This window comes from Camelus dromedarius, chromosome 14 (genome assembly GCF_036321535.1).
Source record: "Camelus dromedarius isolate mCamDro1 chromosome 14, mCamDro1.pat, whole genome shotgun sequence".
Lineage (NCBI taxonomy): Eukaryota > Metazoa > Chordata > Mammalia > Artiodactyla > Camelidae > Camelus > Camelus dromedarius.
In genome coordinates, this window is record NC_087449.1 from 15715904 (window position 1) to 15737780 (window position 21877).

Here is a 21877-nt window from a genome sequence, read left to right on the forward strand (position 1 = left end):
TTTCAATTTAATGGCCAAAATAGGACAATATTTTGTCCAGTGTCAACATGATTCTTTCTTTGAAGTACTTTTCTTCTTCCTAGTCACCATGGAATTATAACTTCATTCATTTATTTGTGCAATAGGATTATGATGAACATACACCAGGAGTTGTTCTAAGTGCTCAAAATAAGATGATAAGCAATTTGGATCCAGTCCCTGACTTGGCAGTGCTCATAATGTCTATCAGCGATTACAAACAAGCTTCAACAGGAAAAGATGTACATGGTTTGTACTGTACATGTGTGCATGTATTTACAACTAAAATCTGAATTAATGGCCAATGAATAAATATCAGGAAACTTCACATAATTTCTGATTCTCCGAAATTTGGGGCATTACTGGGCTAACATTCCTATACAGCAATGATTAGCAGAATATTGACTACTCCCCTTACATGAGGTATAAGTTCTCTAATTTGCTACAATATTCACAACTTTTTGTCACTAAGTCTGAGCGCTAGTTCCCATTTAACTTTGCTGTATTATCTAACACATTTACTCATTTATGTTACCTGCCTCATTCCTAGAAGCATGTGGAGATCGTGACCCCTAATCTAGAGGAAGATATAACAAAATAATGAGGTAATGAAATAGTCAGTCACAGTACAATAAGGTAAGTACAGGATGCTAAGAGAGTACATTGGAGGGGTATCTAATCCAGACTTGAGAGGGGTCAGGGAAGGTTCGCCAAGAAATAGTGCTGTCCAATATAGAACTGAAGGATAAATTAACATCTTTAGTGAGTATCCCATTAGCTTTTCATTGAGAACATGTTAATTTAGAAAGAGATTATGAAATATTTGGTTACTAAGAAGAAATGTGAGTATATAAAAAAATAATCCATCTTAGTAATTGCTCTAATTTGTGGGTATAAATGATCCCTAGTTCCTTAAATTTAGGATCAATTATTAAACAGTGTTTAAAAGTTGCAGTGCAACTGGAAGTTAAGTATGCAAAAAGTGAGACTTTTTGGGGAATAGTTTTTTTTTTTTAATTTATTATCTTGACAAATTCCCATTTGGGGAAAATGCAATCTTATATGAAGACACTTTATTTGTTCAAATAAAAAGGCTACTTGAATTTAAAAATATATATCAATTTACTTTATCCTGTAAATTAGCAGTTATCAAATGGGGATGATAGCTCCCAGGGGCAATGTCTGAAGACATTTTTGGCGAAACAGTTGGGGCTGGGAGAAGTGGCTGCTGGCATCTAGAGAAAAGAGGCTAGAAATGCTGCCAAACACCTTCTAATACACAAAACCCCCCACGACAAGGAACTGTCTGATTCAAAAGTACCAGTAGCAAAATTTGATCTAAATAGAGAATTTAGAAACTATGAAACACATGCTTTGGGTCCTGGACTTTAGGATAGTTGAAAAAAAGCTCAACTTTGCAATCAGACACATATGCTAAGAAAGGAAAAAGTCAGGAGAAAACATATAGTGGTTTCCAGGGTATGAATCACCAGTAATAGAAAATAGAATTTTCTGATAGGCATGATATGTAGCAATAAGAACCGAGGTCTAGTGATCCAGACAGACATAAGCTTGAATTAAATTCTCCCTCCTTCCTTGCCCTTCCCCTTTGTAATAAATATATAAAATGACTTCTTCTGAATGATTGGAATGAGATCTTGCCAGAAACGTGTAAGATGGAATAGTGACTATTCAACATCTGCATTTATCATACGAAATGCTAAAACAAAAGTTGACTAGTCAAAATGCTACTTTTCATTCATTGAAGAAACTTCATCAAGTGGTTGTCTGTATGTTGAAGGAGAGGTATGTGTGAGGTTAAATTAGATGGTCTAATACTATTTTGGTCATTGACATTCTTATTTAAGATATTTGAAACCATAAAAATCTCATTTTTCCCTACAAAGCTTGTGTTCCATTTCAGGAGTACAATTTAGATACCATCTAAAGAAGTGTGCCCCAAAGTGGAATGCAAATATAACAAATATAAGAAATCTTGTAAGGAAATTCATTAGGGCACAAGAAGAAAATACTAGAAATTCCATTTATATTTATTTATATATAAAGATAATAAAAATTGTGCTAATATTTAACATGAAATTTGCAGTGTGCTCTCAGTGATTATATAAGCTAGTTATCTGTTACATACAGTATCCAAAGTATAATAAATCAATACTTGGAATTCCAAAGGGAGAGAAGTTGAGAGTGGCCCCTCACTGTTTTTTAGCATTTAGTATATGAGGGTACATTATAGCATATGTGAGCCACATTCAGTGAATTTACAGATTTTAATATCTAACTCTAACTGAATTGATCCTTAAAATATTGGCAGGTTGTCTTCAAAAAATACCTGTGATGAAACAACAGATCAAGTATATATTACTAATGGAAGAAGAAGAAAAGAAAAATGGAAGAACTGTCATTTTTATTTCTACTTATCTGAGTTTTGTGTAAGCTAAATTCTAGGTAAACCTAATGACAATCTAATTATCTTTGAATATAAATTTGTCAAAATATTTTTTATATTATAAAACACGATATTTGAAGTATCGATTTATATCCACAAAGTTTAACACTGTCAAAGAGTGTACCTTGCCTTGAGCTATTTTCTGATGATTTTTGTTGTGATTACAATTTATAAACAAATATATGCATATTGAGGTGTTAATTTTATACGGCACATGGTAAAAAATGTTTGGAGTCCATTGGTCTAAGTACAGATTTCACTGCTTTGACATTGTTAGAATTACATATTCTCATCTCTTCAGAACACAATAACCGAGAGGACACGGTCCTTTTCTTTTAGTTTTTCTGGGTAAAATGACTGACACATTAGGTTTCTCCAATAAATGTCTCTTACAATAAAAGTTCAACAATAATAGCTAGCTTTTATTAAGTATGTGCTAGGTATTTTGCTAATTACTGCATATGGTTTGTCCTTTTTAAAACTGTAAACCACCCAATGAAAGAGGTGATTCTATTTGCTCCATTTCAGAGAGAGAGAGGGAGAGAGCAACTTGCGTAAAGATGTACAGCTGTTAAGGCTCAGGGCTGAGACAGAGCATGAGTAGTCTAGCTTCTAAGCTAGCAGGTCTTTATTAAGGCTCATTGTATCAGTAAAGATCAAGCATTGTTTGTACAAATGTTTGGATACTCAATTTCTCAAGAGTGTTTATCAAAAATCTTTTACAGGTCCTATAGACTGAGGAATCAAAATGAAAAAAAAAAAAAAAGACTTACTTCCAATGTTCAAAGTTCACGGACTAACATGTTAAATATCCAAAAAAAAACCCAAAATACAAAAAATTTTAAGTGCTGAAATAAAAAAAGAATGTGAATTTGTAATTGAAACCCCAAAGAGAGTACAATAAAATCTGTTTGGGAATTCAAGAAAGCTCAAGAAGGTTCAATTTATCTTGGTTTTAAGTAAGTAATACTTTCCTATCAGGAAAAGAAAGAAAAAGATATTTAAGCAGAAGAAATTATAAGAATAAAATTACGAATTATGAAATACTGAATAAAATACTGAATTATGAAAGTGCTCAACCTAAAGACTGGAGTAATCTAGAACAGTGCCTTTCAAACTTTAGCCTGCAAACCTGTCATCTGGGGTTAAAAAAAATTTAAAAAAAAAAAGTACATTCTGGTTGAATGGGAAGTGGGACTCTTCAGTCCTAAGAATCTCTCAACTGAGGCAGATGCTTTTGATCTTCCGGCCACAATTGGAGTGCAAGACTTGAACAGTGGTCCTCAGCATGTAGCCTTAGACTGCTTGCATCAGAATTGTCCAGGCTGATTGCTAAAAACTTACCTTCCCAGCCTATCCAAGATGTACCAAATTAGACTGGAGTGAGGTGGAGAGGGACGTATTCATTTTAAATACGTAGTTACCACATGATTCTCATGTTTACTAAATTTGAAAACCATTAGGTTTGGGAGGTCAGAGACAGCATGAAAAGAGTCTGGAAGGTGAGTCCAGCAAAACTGTGAACTAGGGAATCTTTAATCTTATTTAGGAGTTTGAATTTTATTACATAGGCAATGGGTGACAATAGAAGGTTTTAAATGAACATTGACTTCATAGATTTGTGTCTTATGCAGATCATTTTAGAAGCAATCTAAAAATAGATGGAAGCACAACAGGATAACTTGTATGCATCTTCCCTACTGACAAGTCAAGTCTATAAAATGGAACAAAATATATAACATAAACAGTCCCAGGTAGTGAAGAACATGAAGACAGAACTGTGACCTTGGGAGGAGGGAAAGATACAATGCAAGCCCCCACTGTATTCCATGATTTCCCTGGCTTTCTGCCTGAGATAGTTTTCTGTCACAGAGGAGAAGGTGGAAGGGCAGTCTAATTGAGTTGACAATGGAGATCAGCTTTCTGTGATTACAAAATGGTTGCAATTTGAAGAATAAGGTAACAGAGCATAAAAAAGAAGCTTCACAGAGAGAAAACTGTTAAAGTCTGCATGGAGATTCAATATAGGTTCTTACTTTGATTTGTATAGACATAGACAGAGACTTAATAGGATGGAGAAAAGATCACCTGATTTATGGCTGAAATGTGAATGGTTATGATATCAGAGGCCATGTAGTACTAGGAGATTTTAGAATTTCAGCCAGCCAGAATGGAGAGACTTTATTGAATAACTTGGGCATTCAGGTAGGATTCCAACAATACATGCCTTAGAAATAAGAACCATATTCAGAAATGAGGACCATGTCCTAGAGTAATAGGTATGCCAAGTGTTGGCAAAGATGTGGAACAACTGGAATTCTCATGCATTGCTAATGCGAATGGAAAATTATATAGCCATTTTGGTAAATAAAGAGTTTGGCATTTTCTTATTAAAATTAAATATGCATTTATGATATGATCCAGCAATTCCACTCCTAGATATTGCCCAAGAGAAATGAAAACATATGTTCAAACAAAGATTTGTACAAGAATGTTAATAGTAATTTTATATATAACAGTTAAAACTAAAAACACTCACGTGTCCATCAACAAATGAATGGTAAAACAAATTGCGGCATATCTTTATAAGGGAATACAACTTTCCAATAAAAGAAATTAATTACTAAACACATTAACAATAGCATTATAGCTAGGAGAAATCATTTATAAAAGAAAAGAAAATGGAATGGATTGCATTCATATAAAATTCTGGAAAGGAGGAAACTATAGGAATAGAAAAAACATCAGTGGTTTCCAGAGGCCAGGTAGGATGGAGGAGGGAACTGATTGCAAGAAGATATGAGGGAACTTCTGTATATGACAGAAAAGTCTTATATCATGATACCAATGATGGTATGTGACTACATACATTTTCAAAAGTCTTCAAATTGTACACTTAAAATTGTTAATTCTGTTATGTATAAATTATACCTCAATTAATCTAACCCGTTAAGAAGAAATAAAACAAAAACATCAAAAAACCAAAGAAGTATGAGAGCTAACCATCCACATGGCACTGAAAAGCTAAACACTTGCTCTGTTCTTACTAATGAAAGCAGGGATGCCCCCACTGGTAAAAATACTCAGCTCTGAGGCAGGCCCAGCATTTGAGGGTGTGTAATTGAATGTGGCCAAAAAAAAAAAAAAAAAAAAAAAAGATGTGAAATTACATTATTCATTATATATAAATAATTTCTGTTTGTGTCAAAAATATTAAGATTAAGAAAGGCAAGAAAGGCAGAGTAACTCCTTCAGATTAAAGGAGATTATAGAGACAAGAAAACTGAAAGTATGACTCTGGATTAAATGCTAAACAGCAACAATAACAACAAAACAGTTGTAAATGACACTGCTGGGACAACTGACCAAACTTGAATTTGGACTGTGGATTAGATAAATAATATTGTATCAATGTTACATTTTCTGATTTTGATAATTATATTATGATTATGTAAGTGAATTTCATTTTTTTTAAGGAATAAAGATAGAAGTATTTAGTAGCAATAGGGAATGCTGTCTTCAGTTTACTTTCAAATGATTCAGAAAATAAATAGAGTGATAACAGAGATGGAACAAAATGTAAACAATCAGTAAATCTAGATAAAGTGTACATAGGAGTTTTTTGTAAGAGTCTGGAAATTTGTTGTTTGAAATATTAAAATTGAAAGTCATTAAAATATGTGGGAGAACAGAACTGCAGCTCAAAATGAACCAGATGCCTGTTGCAGTTGTCCCGGAAGGGACAGTTAGAACTAGAACGAATCCAATGGTAGGATAAATGGCTGTATTGTTTCTGTGTTTAAAGTGAAGTGATGTACTTAATTTGTTTTTATCTTTGTTAAGAAATAGAGTAATCATGCATTCTATTACCGCTTCTTAAGGATTTTTACCCACCTTGTGTCCTAAGATTCTAAATTTGTTTAAACTTGCTATTAAAAAAAGTTATAGTCCATCTATCCTCCTGTAAAATACAACAAAACAGAAGAACTAGAGCAAAGGGAACTCTAAAAGTGGAAATTTTGTTTTGATAAACAGAGATGGTAGAAATAAATTCCCTAAAGATTGTAGCACTAAATCATTCAGAACCCATTTGTGTGGCTGTGTCACGCAAAGTCTTAGGAAAATGGATTAATATAGAAAGAATCTTCTCGACAGTCCAATTCAGAATTCATGGTTTCACAGTACTGCCGTGACTACCCATCACCAGCTTCCTATTCCCTGGGGCTCGTCTGCTTTCACCTCCTGCCATCCAGCAGAAAAGCCAGCATCAGACACTGTGTGCTACACCCTGAACTCAGCCTCCATTCAAGTTTTGTAGGATGATTAGTAGGTTTTAAAGACAATTTAGCACTTACCCTGACTCTTTCTCTCAGAAGGAATCAGAAAAATTGACTAGGTATTGACTGGGCTTGGAAAAGGATGAGCATTAGAATATTTGCATGATGAATCACAGGAATATGTGAAACTGAACCACAGGAAAACGTGGCTCTCTTCCCCACAATGATAAACTCTCTAAAGGTTGGGGGAGGGTTGGAGTGCAAAGTAAAAGCCATCCATATACAAGCGAACAGCTGCCCCCACCCCCGCCCTTGCCACCATCACACTTGAATATATAAAACTGAAATAAAATCCTGTTACAGATTCATGAGATTGAGAAGGAACGAAATACGCAATATAACAAGAGCCAACTGTGCTTGATTCCAATTATTATTCTAACATTTACTAGAAATCCAACCTTAATCTTCAATTTCCTTTTCTATCAACACTAATATGCAACTCACTAAGTTATTTTAATGGTTTAAGAAATAATGTATATAAAACCTCGTGTGATACTTAGCTTTTAATAAGTGCAGAGTAAGTAGAAACCTACTTTGATTAGAAAATGAACATTTATATAATATATAATTTATATATTATATAAATGTATATTTGTGACAACTTCAAGGATCTATTGTAACACCGAGTGCCCCAGCTTTTCCAATCCACTTTTATATTTACTCTCTGATAGATACTGAGATTATATTGAAACTAGGGATTAATGCAAGGAAACAAACAATAGAAGCAAAAGTAGGAGAAATAAAAGGAAACTAAAGGGAACTCTAGAGATGTTTTTATTAAGGAAAACATGTGGAAAAATGCAGCTTCAATGTGCTTCTTTCCTCCTCAAATGCAACCTCATCTCTTGCACAGGGGCAGCTTCGTCATGGAAGGAGCTCTGGAAAAAGTACCAATCCGCCAGGTCTTAAATTCTGGCTGACCACTAGCTGACCACGTAATCTTGCAGACAATAATACTATTCGTTCACAGAGTTCTTCTGAGAATTAAATCAGATAAATATAGAAAGCAATAAAAAGGATGTGTTCTGATAATACCTGCTCAACAAAGAGTTAGCTAGAAGTCTATCTAGGAATATAATGCTCTGATCACTCTGAATATTTCCCATGATTACTAATTCTCAAAAAAAAAAAAAAAAAAAAGACAACATTTACAGCATCCTTGGTTCCACTACAAAATTGTTGTACCTTGTAAACTGCCAAGTGCAAGGCTGTAAATCCATTTCTTGTCAGTCGAGATGGGCGGAGACCTTTTAACATAAGGGTTCTAACATGTGACTTGTTGCCTTAGAGAGAAGATGAAAAAAAGTTAAATTGTTGGGATAGACTAAGTGACTTAAAAATCTCTCTTTAGCTTAATGATAAATGTCATACTGATACATAAAAATATCAGACTCCTGGTCTGCTTGCCATTTGTAAAGTTTTTTAAATCATTGACAGCCTTATGTAATAGTGAGCATTTTATGACACTCATAAAGCTTTGTATCAGTGCTGTGTATTTCAATGCATTTGTGTTACATTTTTTATCTGATGCTCTCATCATGCTTAAAAAACAGAAAAAAACATGAAAAAATTCACCTTAATAAACTATTTGTGAAAAAAGCTTAGATAAACATCTAGTTGCACAGGATTCCTCAGCTTATTTACAGTAGAGGAATCTGGAGGAAATGGCTAAGGTTGGGAAGGCATGTTTAAATTTGGGAGGAAGACATGTTAAGCAGAGTTTGCTTAGTTTGGGAGGAGTGGTTAAAGGATATGTTTAGAGTCAATACTTAAATGTTAGTGTTCTTTTAAAAACTGAGTTTAAAGGATACCAGCTTGGATTAATAACAACAATAAAAACCCATTCATTAATTCCATATATTTATTGAGTACCTACTATATGCCAGGCACCATCCTAAATACCTGAGATATATTAATGAACAAAACAGAACAAGATATGAGGTAAATTAAACTCTTAATCTTCACTTTTATCAGTCTTCACTTTGAGATTTTATCTTTGGCATTTTTTACCTTCCACATATTTTATTGCAGATTGTGAAGCAATTGCTTGATGATATTTTGAGGAATGCTTTCAGTGCTTCTGTATTTAACCTAGTCCCTGACTGGCACGCCCAATACTGAAAAATGCTTTAAAAAATTTTTTCCAAGCAAACTAAGGAACTCGGTTCAAGGTAGGAGTACAATAAAACTTAAATTCAGAGCTAAATCAATTGGAATATCTGCCTGGTAGTTACTTCTTCAACTGAAGGTTATCAGGGTCCAGGGGCAAAGCAAAAGAGAAAATTGAGTATGAACAGAATTCTTTCATAGACTACTAAGCAGCTCAAATCACTAACCATATATACATATAACTAGTTTATAAAGTATTGAGTTTCAAGCACTCACCTCCACAAATGCAACATAAATGAAGTAGAGACAGACCATTTTCTGTGCGGTAATTTAAATTGACTTTACTGAAGGCATCATCAGAGCTGAAAAAAATATTTTACAGATGATCACAAATTCCATCTTTTAGTTTATCATTTTTCATTTGAAAAATTATAATAGGAAATCTAGTTACTACAAATTCAGAAATACATCTCTTCTAGGATTCTTTGGTACCTAGAAAATAATTTTGAATATACCTCTAGACGAAGATTAAAATCAAGAGAAAATAATATTAAAAGTTTGAGAGACCAAGTTTAAATTAAATACTCATACAAGTTCTATGTTCTATGTATAACTGGAACTTTTCTGGGCACCTTGAGAATTATAATTTATATAGAAATAGAAAACAGATATTTGAAAGTAAACTCATTTTCCTCACAATCAAAATCTCATATAATATTTATGGAAAAATTCAAGAAATTATCTCCAAAAAAAAAAATTAGTAGCAATTGATAAGAGACTGGGAAAAAGGAATACAATCCCTGCATTACAAATTCTGCCTGAAGCAAAGCTTCCTCTTACTCTGACTGGGTCAGATTTCACAGATAAAGAAGGTCTCAACTCTGATACGGTACTGTGATACAGTCCCAGGTGAGAAGAAAAGGAATGTTAGTGATTCAATTAATAAAATCCTTGCTTTTGTCTGAACAAAGACCATTGCCCCAGGAGGGCCCTAGAGAGCCATAGGTAGCCTTTGAAAAAGAATGTACAGCTAAAATTCTTGACCTCTTGAGGTCATGGGTACTCCCAGGACATATTTCAGTAGAAATGCGATCATATCTTTGGCTTCCCAGGTTAATTTCAAGCTGCCTCCTGCCTATTTAAATCTCCAGCAGCTTTCGTGAGATAGCACCACCTTTGGTGAATGAGCCTTCATCTCATTTGTAAAGTACTTACTCTTGAAAGGTACTATAAATTCAGAACATTATCATCAACGCACCCAGTTAAGAACTTCAAAAGCTATTAGAATTTTAAAATAGGAAAAGGAAAGGTACTATTCTCCAGGGTGCTGCTAAAAACAAACCCCTCTAAATCTAGGGCTCTGGAAGGATCTCAGTGAAATGCTTTCATTAGCAATGGCAAGTACAGTGGTTTGTTTCCACAGGCTTGGGAATATTCCAGAACTTTCCCACCCTCTTGCTCTCCAGGTTCAGCTTCCCTGTAGCAAAGTCCATAGCCTATGCTTATTGAGAAACATACCTTCACTTGCTTTGGAATGCCACAGGCAGAAGTACAATAGACTTCAACAGGTTATTATTATTATTTTTTTTTTACAAATGATGATAATATAATGTATCAAGGAGCCCAGGACTTCATGAAAAATAGTTAAGAATTTGATCCATTTCTGTCTGCACTTTCCTCTAGCTCAGAGAACAATGGAAAAAAATGAGTCTAATGAAAATGCCGTTTTTAAATGTCTACCTAAAATAAGCCTAATTGTAAATGATACAGCTATTTTATGGTATGTGCATTAATTTTATAAAATAACACAGTTCTTGGAAATATGTGGCCTTTGCCTGAGCCCGGCTTCTAAACTCTCAAAGTCAAATTGTATTATAGGTGTCTTGGAGAAATTAAACTAAATAGGCAGTGCTAAACCAAGTGCACTCGGCAGCCCGGACTTGGAAGTGCATTCACAGCGGTCTTCTCCGTGGTTATGATTTCAAACAGTACAGGTTTTCTGAAGAGCTGAATTCTGCTTTTGGAACTAGGTAGATTGGATTTTTCTCTTCAGGTTTGTAGGAAATTAGCATGCATAAATAAAAAGAGGAAGAAAATTGTAACTAGCAATTGAGGCTGGTGATTGGCAGTGACTCAGAAGTTCTGAGCTGCTTTGGCTTTTCTTACTTGGTCCTTTCATTGTCCAGCAAATGAAACACACTGTCAGAACACAAGGCAGAAAACAAAGTCTTGGAATGGGGCAGGAGAGGGAAGCCTTCTGTTAAATGTAAAGAATTACTTAACCTTTAGCCTAAGAGAAAAAGAGAGAAGGAAGTACTTTCTTTTGAGGTATCTATAATGAACTGAATGGCAAATGCAGAAAGAAGAAAAAGCTTGGGAGCACCTCTGTAGCAATAAACCCTTGAGGAAAAGTAGTTTTTCAATGTGTATCTCTGATATTATACTGCAGTACCTGCCATGTCCTAATGTTTCAAAAGTGGAAAAAATCATTTCAGCCATGTAGGTTATTCTTAAAATTTGGTCCTTGTATTTGCACCAGGATTGAAATCCTATTCTGCTTTCTGCCTTTTAAGTAATTTTTTTCCCCCTCCAATTTGGGATAGTTGTTTAACCTCTTCAGGCCTTATTTCTTTAGTTGTAAAATGATTAAAATGATACATATGACATTGTATTGTTGTGAAGAATAAATGAGGTTAAGCGCTTATGACAGTACATGGCACGTGTTATGTTAACACTGCTGTCATTACCAAATTCACTGTTAAGGTACAACTTGCCTTTTGTAGTCTAATTCTTAAGAGAATTTTAGCACAATTTTTAAACCACGTTTGACTTTTTTTGGCCTTTCACAATTGATACTCTGTAAAATGTCCTGATTTTGACAACCAATTCTATAGATACACACGTTTTACGCTGACAGTGACTCAGGTGCCTAGAAAATGTCTTTTCTTTACATATTTTTAAAAATGGCCACCAAGTTCACTGTTGTGACACCTGGCACCTATCATTGATTGACAGCAACTGCTAGAATCACAGTTCTGTAATACAAGGTCAGCAGCATCATTACTATGGGGAACTGATTTTCAACATTGGAGGTATTAAAAGAACAACAAATGCAAAGGGGGAAAAAAGATTGTTTGAAAATCATTTTATTCAGATGGTGGACTCAATTGCTTTCTCATTCCATGATCTAAGTTTGATGATACATTCAGTGTGGCACACACCACCTACAGAATACCAACTGTGTGGTCCACCTCTGTTCTTAATGCTCATTTCAAGTTGTTTTCAACGAACTACTTGCTATAAACTATTCATTGTTCCTAGATCCTGCAAGTGTGTCAGTCTTAGGACTATGCATGCTAGATGCAATCCTACAACTGGCCTTAGCATTAGTCCTGATCTCTAATGTCCCAATCAGTTTTCCAAAGAAAGTAAACACTGAATAAAAAAAAAATATATATATATATATGATGTTAAAGTTCACAGCTTTATTAAAAATGATACTAAATGAATGTCTATTGTTTATACAAATAAAATAGAAAGCATAAATTATATTAGAGACGTTTTATTTAACAATTCCTTTGTTCTCTGAATCTTATGCTAGACTTGACCATTATTCATAAGTGAATCAGTACACAGCCCTAAAGAACTCCTTGTCAAAACTGAACTGCAGTCTTTACTTATGTTCTCCTCTTGAATTCTATTCTCCTTGAACACATGCAACTTCTATTAATGCCAACAAAATGAATAGAGAATAGATTCCCACAATGCTTGGCAGTCAAGTGCAATTTTAATAGTAACAGTTTTTTATCTTAACTTTAATAACTGGAATGCAATTTTTAAATAAAAGTTACTTTGGAGCTATATTTGAATCCTAATTCTCACTTCCTGTTGACTTCTAGTCAAATGTTTCTGTTTTGATACATGCAATTAAAATAGACAAGATTTTAAAGCAATCATTCCTAGGAGAGAGATTTCATTTTCTCTTCTTTTGCCTCTTCTAAAGGAACTGTGTATGTCAAATTCACTGCCAAATGAACATCACTTACGTATTCTAATACCCTAAGCTCAATTTATTTTTTAATTTTCCCTTACATTTTTCATCACCTGCCATGTCATATTGTAACTTAACATATCCTAATGAGTTCATAGTGCTTGCTGGAGCATGAATAAAGATCCTAATTAAAATGAAGTCACTATTATGAAGATATTTCTAATAGTAAATTCTGTCCTTAATCATTAAAAATGGTAGTTTTGTACCCAAAGGTTACTTTATTTCTTGTAGCGTAATGAACTCTTTTCTTAGCCTCTACCTTTTATCCAGAAAAGTATGCAGTTTTGTGATCCAATTAAGCTTCTCATGACCTCATCCTTTTAAGAAGATATCTGACATGATCACAAATGGAAATTGGTTAAAACATAGCATGTGAGCATTTGGCCAAAGAATAACACACTTCTGTCCAAAATGTTCAGATAGGTAGATAATATTTTTTAAGTTAATTCACTGGCTGAAATTTAGGTAAAGACCAAAGAGGTAAAAGAAGGTAAGGATTTGTTATAGATCATCTAGTTTCCCAAACTGATAATTTAGGTTTCAAATGGCTGGTTGTAACTTTTTGTGTAGCTCTTGATAGCTGTTGCTGATTTCCCCTCAAATAATAGAAATAGAAAAAAATCTTCAATAAGATCTATTCCCAAGCTATATCCCTAGGAAGTGTCTAGAAACATATTTGTCCAATATCTCCCAAATCAAATATGCAAATTAACAACATGAAGTATACTCATTCTTTCATTCATACTGTAAACAATTACTGAGATACGGAGGCAGGGAGAGTCAGAATAATTAAGGATCGTAAAATTGGGACAATAATAATTCTGATCTCATAGGGTTATTGTGAGGTTTAAATGGGTAAGAACTTGTAAGACTTTTGTAAATATTAGCTGCTATAATAATTATTTTTATGAAAGCATTGATATTGATGATTTTAGCTTTTTCATTGTTTTGCTTTGCATTTGAGAAGGGGGATAAGAAAGTAGAAAAAAAAGATGAAAGCATAATGGGATGGGAGGGAAGAACAGAGGGAGGATAGAAAGGGAGAGATAGGGGGAGCAAGAGAGGAGAGGGGCTGAGACACACAGAGAGAGAAATGGAGACAGCGACAGAGAGAGGTGGCAATCAAGCTGCTTCATAAGGTTTTTTACAAGATATTCCTGTAAAATTATTATTCATAACTAGTTTTACCTAGACAAGCAAGAAAAGAAACAGAGAGACAGACAGTCTTGGTGCAAGGTGAATTCTCTGCTTTTTGGTTTGAAGTCTTTTTGTTGATATTGCTATTTGTTTTTTGTAGTATTGCTAATTAGCGCAATGCACTAATCAAACATGCCAAATAATATTTTCATTCAGTTTTCATTTTGTGAGATGAAATGTCTTCCCTCAATATTCTACTTAGCACCTTGATAGAGAAGTTCACTCTTCTTAGGTAAGGTCAGCCTCCAGTGCTTCTGGAGCTATTCATTTTATAATAACTAAATTTCACAACTGGTTCTGAAAAATGCAGATTTTTTTAGAAGATGTTTCATTTGGAGAATAAGTACAGTGGATGGCTGCTGGGCCCAGAGGAACTTCAGGGAGAAAATAAGCAGGAAGGTACATCTCAGAAAACCTCCCTCATTGTTTTCTTTCTTTTTTTCTTTTTTTTTTCTCTTTTCTTCAGTTCATCTAAATATTGCAACTGCCTTGCCATGGAACAGAGCATTCTTTTGACTATCTTTGTTCACGTATGAAATCTAATCAATTTCAAAGTGAGATATTAGTCTTAGGGACCAAGATATTTCTTCTCAATGCTAAAATAGATTAAAATTGACAAAAAAAAATAGGGTTCTTTTGATTATGTTGAAGTCACGTCATTGAAAAAGTATAACTTCTTTGGAATCTACTCATAGAGGTTTAAATTTCATATTACAGATTAAACAGATAAAAAGTAGGCTTGACAACGAAATGAGCAAAACATAGTTCTTAAAGTTTCTTAAGAATTAAAACATATTGAAATAAAATAATTTAATTGGAAGCCTTTTAAAAGTTGGATGTGGAGAGTCATCGTGTAAGTGGTTGTCAGAGATCACGGAAAGGTACATGTATCACCAAGGGGTGGGAGTGAGAGTGCAAAACATATTCTCCAATGCCCATACCTATGGACAGTGCTAATGAAAAGAACATGGCAAGACTGCAGAGTGGTGTGGGGAAAACAAACATTTTCAAAGATAATTTTTATCCACCCTTCTTTCCCCCTCCCAGTTTGAGAGAACTAAGATCATGAAGATCAAACACATTTTGAAATTAAGTACAGCTGGGTACAATCCCAGCCGAACTATATAAGCCATTTAATTTAACCAGCTCAAGCCAGTTTAATTTGATTAGCATCATTTTCTGCAGGTATAAAATGGCAATTGCAATAGGTACCCCAGAAGGTTGTTAACATAAACAATGATGATCAGTTTTTAACTAACATTTTTGAGTATTTACCATGTGACAGTCACTGTGCTTAAGCACTTTACATATGTACACTTCAGATTATATGAGCTAATGCATATTAAAACACCTAGTCTCATGCCTGGCATATGGTAGGCACTAAGTAGCTAATCTGTTTTCCTTTCAAGTGCTATAGAAATACATATTACAAATAAATGCAAATATAAATAAAGCTAAATTGACAAAGACTCTAGGGAACACATATACTAGTGGTATAGAAAGACCTGTAAATGGATAAAGCCGGTACCAGGTAGTAAGTTTTATTATATTGATAATCATGATGATCAAAGACAGCCCAGAGGAGGAAAAAAGTCACACAGTGTATTCCAATGTAGCAATTCTGTCTTTCCTTCTTCAGGCTTCTCTATTTTTCATCTCTTTCAGTCTCCTATTCATTACCTCAACAAATACCCAGTTATGAGTGAATGTGACTTTATTGTGGAAGAGGAAGCAACATTCAATTTCTATTCCTCCACATTGCCATATCAAGCTCTTATTTCAAAACTGCTGTAAATTGGTATAAGCAAGATAACAGTTTAGTGCTTTTTGTCTTTTTTAAGTTTAGTACTTCTGTTGTTCCTGAGCTATGCTGTGGATGAAATCTGTACCAGAAGATTGTGTATTTGAGGAGGTATAAGCCTTGCTTCATGATGTCTACATGAAATCTCTTTTAATGAATGGGATTAGTATCCAGCATGAATGCCATAAAGAAACTTGCCAACAATCAAAAACAATAACAACAACAACAAAACTACAAAACAAAACAGACAAACCTATGTTTGCACTAGTGATCCTCTACCTGTGACCCCAATATTAAATGCTTCTTTTTAGGCATTTTATACTGTTTCCTCGCTGTCTACACGTTCAGGGAAAGCCTGACGTCAAGCAGCATGACACAGTTTGTCATCATTGAAGTACTCCATACACTATATAAGGCATGAATAAAAATGAAAAAGAAAGATTCTAAGATGTATTTAACACCTAAAATGTAGATATTCAATTAAATGTGATCTCATATAGTACTAGGTTTAAAGTTCCCAACTACTCTTTAAATTTTGGTATGTAAGCCAATGAGTAGGACAATTTATATTCTCAGTGCTCCATTCTTTTCTTTCCTTGTCATCCATCATTTTATCCTTCAGAAAAGAAAACCCTCAGAAGTTTGCCCTAGGCAGGACTGACTTTCTTTCCCGGGGATGCTGTCGGCCTTGATGGAGTCAGACAAGGCAGCGTGCTCTGGTTTGGGCTGTTTGTTTTGTTCCCTTGACTCTCTAGACCATACCCTTTGCCTGCTTTCTGTTCTCATGTTCACTGATATCACCTCAGGCAGAGTTCTCAGTGCAACTGAGATATCTTTCTAGAAGTGTAGTTTTCAAACTTTAGCTGAAGTATCATTTTTTAGCATGCAAAAGTATTACCTAGGGAGCTTGTTAAAAATTCAGGTTTCTAGAAATCATCCCCAGAGATCCTGATTTCATCTGATACAGGGTGGGATCCTGGAGTCTAAAATGTCGGCATGAATTGCTGGCTACTTTACTGTAGGAGATCCTCAGCCCTTGGAGAAACGTGATTCTAGGCTGTGGGTAAACCTTTCCTCAGCCTCCTTAATTATCGTTTCTTGCTAATGAGACATTTCTGCAGCTTTCTCAATGATTTTAGCACCAAGCTACCCGTCTCCTCAAAATGTCTGCCATTATTCTCAGGGAATTTGACATCTATTTTGATGAGCCTCCTAATAGTCTTGTCTGAAAATTCTTCAAATCCCTCTTCACCACAATCTTTAGAAGTTATATTTCAGATTTTGACATCATCTTTGAATTGTTCAAACATTTTACATTTAAAAAAAAAGTCCCTGATGTAAAAGACTTTATTCTAACCTCACTTCTTAATTTTTAATAAACTATTTGTTACTCCTACTTGATAATAAGGTCTTAAATCTTTCAAACTGCCTTTTAATCCAATCAATCATGATAATAGAAGCTCCAATTTCTCAGTACCTACTGTGTGTTAGGTCCTCTACACAGCACTTGACATCATTTTTCAAATGTACTGTGAGGTTGCTATTATTAACCTCATTTTACAGCTACAAATGAGGCTCAAAGAGATTCAGTAGTAAATACAAAGATACATACATCATTTGTAAATAAAAGAAACCAAATTTAAAACTATGTATGACTGCAAAACCCTTACACTGACTGACATAGCTTTCTTACTCAATTTAGATAAAATGGTCATTACTTTTTCTTGCTTCCAGTAGACTTTCCATGGTCCTCATCCATTCTTGCTTATATATCTTTACTTAATTATGACTTTTATTTGGAATGTTTTACAAAACCAATGAATAAATTAAGATATCAAATCTTCTTTTTTTATATTTGAAAACCATCCTGCATTTCCTTCCACTTAGCACTTGTCATATACTGTCTTTTATGAGTTATTTATATATGTTTCCCCTCAAGCAGATTGTGAACTCTTGGAGCAAGAACCAGGGTGTAGTAGGAAGAGCTCTTTCTAGGGAGTCGGGCAGACCTCAGTACCAGTCACAGTTCCAGCACTCACTGACTATATGATCTTGACAAGATCTGACTGTCTCTACACCTTAGTTTATTACCCACCAGAATTAATATTATCTATCACAGAGGGTCATGGTGAGGATTAAACAATGTTTTGTATTTGATGTGTCTGGAGTAACACCTTGAATATAGTTGGCACAACACATTCTGAACTATAATCTCCCTGACACTGATTCCTGCCTCTCACCCCCAATACTAATCAGCAAAAAGGAGGTCACATCTGTCACAAATAGTAAGTAGTATAGTAGGACCTGTAGAACGGCTGCTTGTTGTTGATGTGATATGAGAAGAAACATCTCCAGCTTAATTCTTAAAAGGATATGTCTGTTTAAATTAGTCTTGACATATTCACACGATACTGCCCAAATTAAAAATAAATAAATAAATAAGGTTTTAACTTTATAAATGAGGGAAATCTCTTCAGTTTAATCACACTTCATCCACCATATTTATGTAAGTCAATAAGAGCTGGAGGGTTTATGGTTCACTTTTACATTCATATCTCTTGCCCAGCAAAATTAATTTGTATATATATATATATAAATCTATTATACCAAAGTAGCAGTCATACCTCCACAGGAATTTCAAATGTTTTCCCATAAGTGGGCATGTGATCATACTTGCAAGTCAGCCCAGGGTATCTCATCACAAGTGTCAAAGCTGAGTTAATCACTTTGGGCAAAACAACACAGAGAATTAACCATTTCCCAAATGGTAAGTTGAATACTTATGAAGGCCTTATTAATCCACTGGAAAATTTCATTAAAAACTATATTATACATGAATAATTTTATTTGCCAGGTATAGAAGCTTTGCACGTTTACTATATCTGAAATTTGTTTTGAAAAATATGATACCATTTGGTCATTGCTTTACACTTACTTTCCAAGTGAAACAGAGAGGGTTCTTTGTCGTAAGCACATTACGTGAATGGCACAGCTGCAAGTGGACATGGCTAAATGGCCGCGTGGAACTTCTTCTCTTAGTGAGGCAGCTAGCTTGAATCGACCCTCCAAAACACATCTAGTTTCTCATGACAGATTCAATTTCTCCAGAAGGTTGCTTGTATATATGAGGCCCTGCCCCACTTTTCTGAACATTTTGTGTCTTACAAGGTTGTCACACTATGCCAGATTATTTTTATCTTGCTATCATGGAACAAAACTCACCAAAAGCCTGAAGCCAGTGTTACACACTGTTACATGATTGTTCAGGGGCAGAATGATACTCAGTTTCATTAAGGGACAGCCTTTCAATGTCAAAAAGACCAAAGGGCTTGTTAAAATCAGACTTACCCTAGCAGTCCAAGAAGAAAGATGTGGCCAGTATTCTACCAACATCTGGGAAGAGAAGTCTAATTATTTGTTGCTGGCATGGCTTGCAAGAATGATCTAATTCTAGACAAGATTACTCAGATCAACAGTTTGTATTTAAAGGCTAGCTCTTAGGTTCCTCTTTTTAAACTTCAGTGATGGGAACATGGAAGTCATATTTTGAGGAGAGAAGATATTTGCATTTTAGGGGCTATATGAATGATCAAGAAGGGAAAACCTTACATTCTAAGGCTTAGAACATGACCATTTATACCTGAGTTTATATGGGTTGTGTTTTTAAATACAGATATATCTAAAAAGTAGATCAACAATGAAGACACTTATACAAAGAAATAATAACTCTGACAACTTTACCCAAATATATGCCTTAGTTCTGTAAGTTCTTTTTCTTTGATCTGCAGGTCATCTTCTAATCTTTCTATCACAGTAACATAAGATTCACTGACTTTCTTCTTCCATTCATCTAGCAGAGAGAAACAAATGGGATTGATTCATAGCTGAGCTTTGTAAAATGTAGACACAGATCATAACATACAAGTAATTAAAATGCTGTTTTTTACTCTGAATTTTATAACACTTTATTTAAATTACTGATTGTGAGTTTAAAATGCAGATGCTTATATTTAAAATGCAATCATATTGAATTGTAGTAATTAAAAACCCATTTGATATTGGATAATATATTTACATGGAAGAATATATTTGACTTATTTCATTTGATTTTATTGCATTATAATTATAGCAATCTCTGGTTGCTAGATAAGAGTTTTTAGATTTTAAATACTAGATACTTAAGATGTAATCTTAAAATCCCTATATTCAGCAGCATTCCAAAATTTTTTCTATAACATTATACCTAGGAACTAATATACTATTATAAGAAATTTTCTGTTTTTTCTAAAGATCTTTCAGAGAAAAATAATTTGAGATAATCTCAACACTTTCATATATGTTGTCTTATCCTCTGTGTAAAAATTAACAGATATTCTAATGACATGTTAATTATCTATAACTACTACTGAACTATATTATATTTAAAGATATAAAAATAATTACCAGTGCAAGTTTGAGTTGGTCTAGATTTATAATTTCCCATTTGTTAGAAGTTTCTTCTTTTCCCCAGTGCAATTCCTCAGGTTACAAGATTCCAAGTTCAAGTGCAGTGACAATCCAGTTGAAAAATACTTTGATAGTCTGGCTAAAAATAAGCTGACTGCCAAATGGAATGTCATGCAACAATGACAAGGAACAAAATAGTTTGTGCTTTCAAGGGTGAAATCATAAAGGGAACTAATCAGTCTGTTTAAAAGAGCTGTACCAAAAATAAATAGTAAATGTTTCCATAGGATTGTTTGACTCCATCAATTGATTATCTACTCTTACATACTTTCACGGGACATTTCTTTAATCGGTAAACCGAAAAGGTGATTCAGTTACATCTGAGGTTCACAAAGAGCTATGAAAACCACCTAGATCTTCTTTCAGGATTATTTTCTCCCGAGCCAAAGTAATGGCCGTTGGAAAAGAGTGACCAGTGACAGAATCTGTCTCTATAGTAGGTAAATAATGGAAACCCACATCCTATGGCATGCTACGAATGAATGTAAATTTGGCATATATTAGAGCTATAAAATTATGTCTGTAAGAAGAAATTCTCAACATAGACCATAATTAATTTATACTACTTGTTGAACATACTGACCATAAGAATCATTGATCAGAATTTAAGACTCAGAGTTCTTCAAATAGCAATTCATAAAATAACAGACAAAAACAATAAGATTACAAACAATAAGATGAATGCTTACAGTGTGCCAGACACTAGACTAAGTGCTTTATATGCATTTTGTCATTTTTACCTCATACAATCCTGCAAGGAATATATTGTTCCCATATTATGGATGAGAAAATCCAGATTTGCTAGTATGTGGAGGAATCTGGAATTAGTTTTGAGTCTATATGATTTTAAAGTCCAAGTTATATATTATTACTGATAAATCTCCCATAATTTCTCTTTCATTCACCTTCCACTTACTTCACAGGGTCATTTCTCTTTGTATATGTGTATTTCTAGTGATATAAATAAACTCAGAATATGATGGAGAATAAATGGAAAACTCCCAAAGAAAAGTTATCTTGATTTTTAACTATATAGTTCTTCTGGATAATGTAATTATACCTAGAATATATACATTTCAATCTTGAGATGCAACTCCAGAGGTATAGTTTTAATGTAATGGTAGGTATAGATTTCACATTCATATATAGTTGAATGTTCAAAGAACTGTTTCTTTTTTAAGCAAATGCTTCAACAAATTTAGTCTTCCCCCCAACTTTTTCTCAGCAAAGTTAATCCAAGTTCCAGAGGGAGGGTCCCCATACTGATCAGACATAGTCAGAGAAGTAGGTACCTGACTTGGTGGACATCTCTGTCCTTCCCTGGAATTAACTCTCCTTACCACTCCTCAGTATATGCTGCCATGGCCCTTGATGTCTGCTACATTGTGGGG

At 34.2% G+C, this 21877-nt stretch overlaps 1 protein-coding gene across 1 annotated transcript in view; it reads right to left on the reverse strand.

Annotated features, from left to right (window-relative positions):
- The window catches only part of TNNI3K (TNNI3 interacting kinase), a 258488-nt gene extending 237564 nt beyond the window's left edge, over positions 1 to 20924 (reverse strand). Inside the window, exons 1-4 of the mRNA XM_010989036.3 lie at positions 20424 to 20924; positions 19722 to 19830; positions 9208 to 9293; positions 8008 to 8105 (exon numbers count right to left, since the gene is read on the reverse strand). Coding sequence (XP_010987338.1) covers positions 8008 to 8105; positions 9208 to 9293; positions 19722 to 19830; positions 20424 to 20463 — 333 coding nt within the window. The 5' untranslated portion in view covers positions 20464 to 20924. The remainder of the gene's footprint in view (positions 1 to 8007; positions 8106 to 9207; positions 9294 to 19721; positions 19831 to 20423) is intronic.
- Positions 20925 to 21877: the final 953 nt, after the last annotated feature.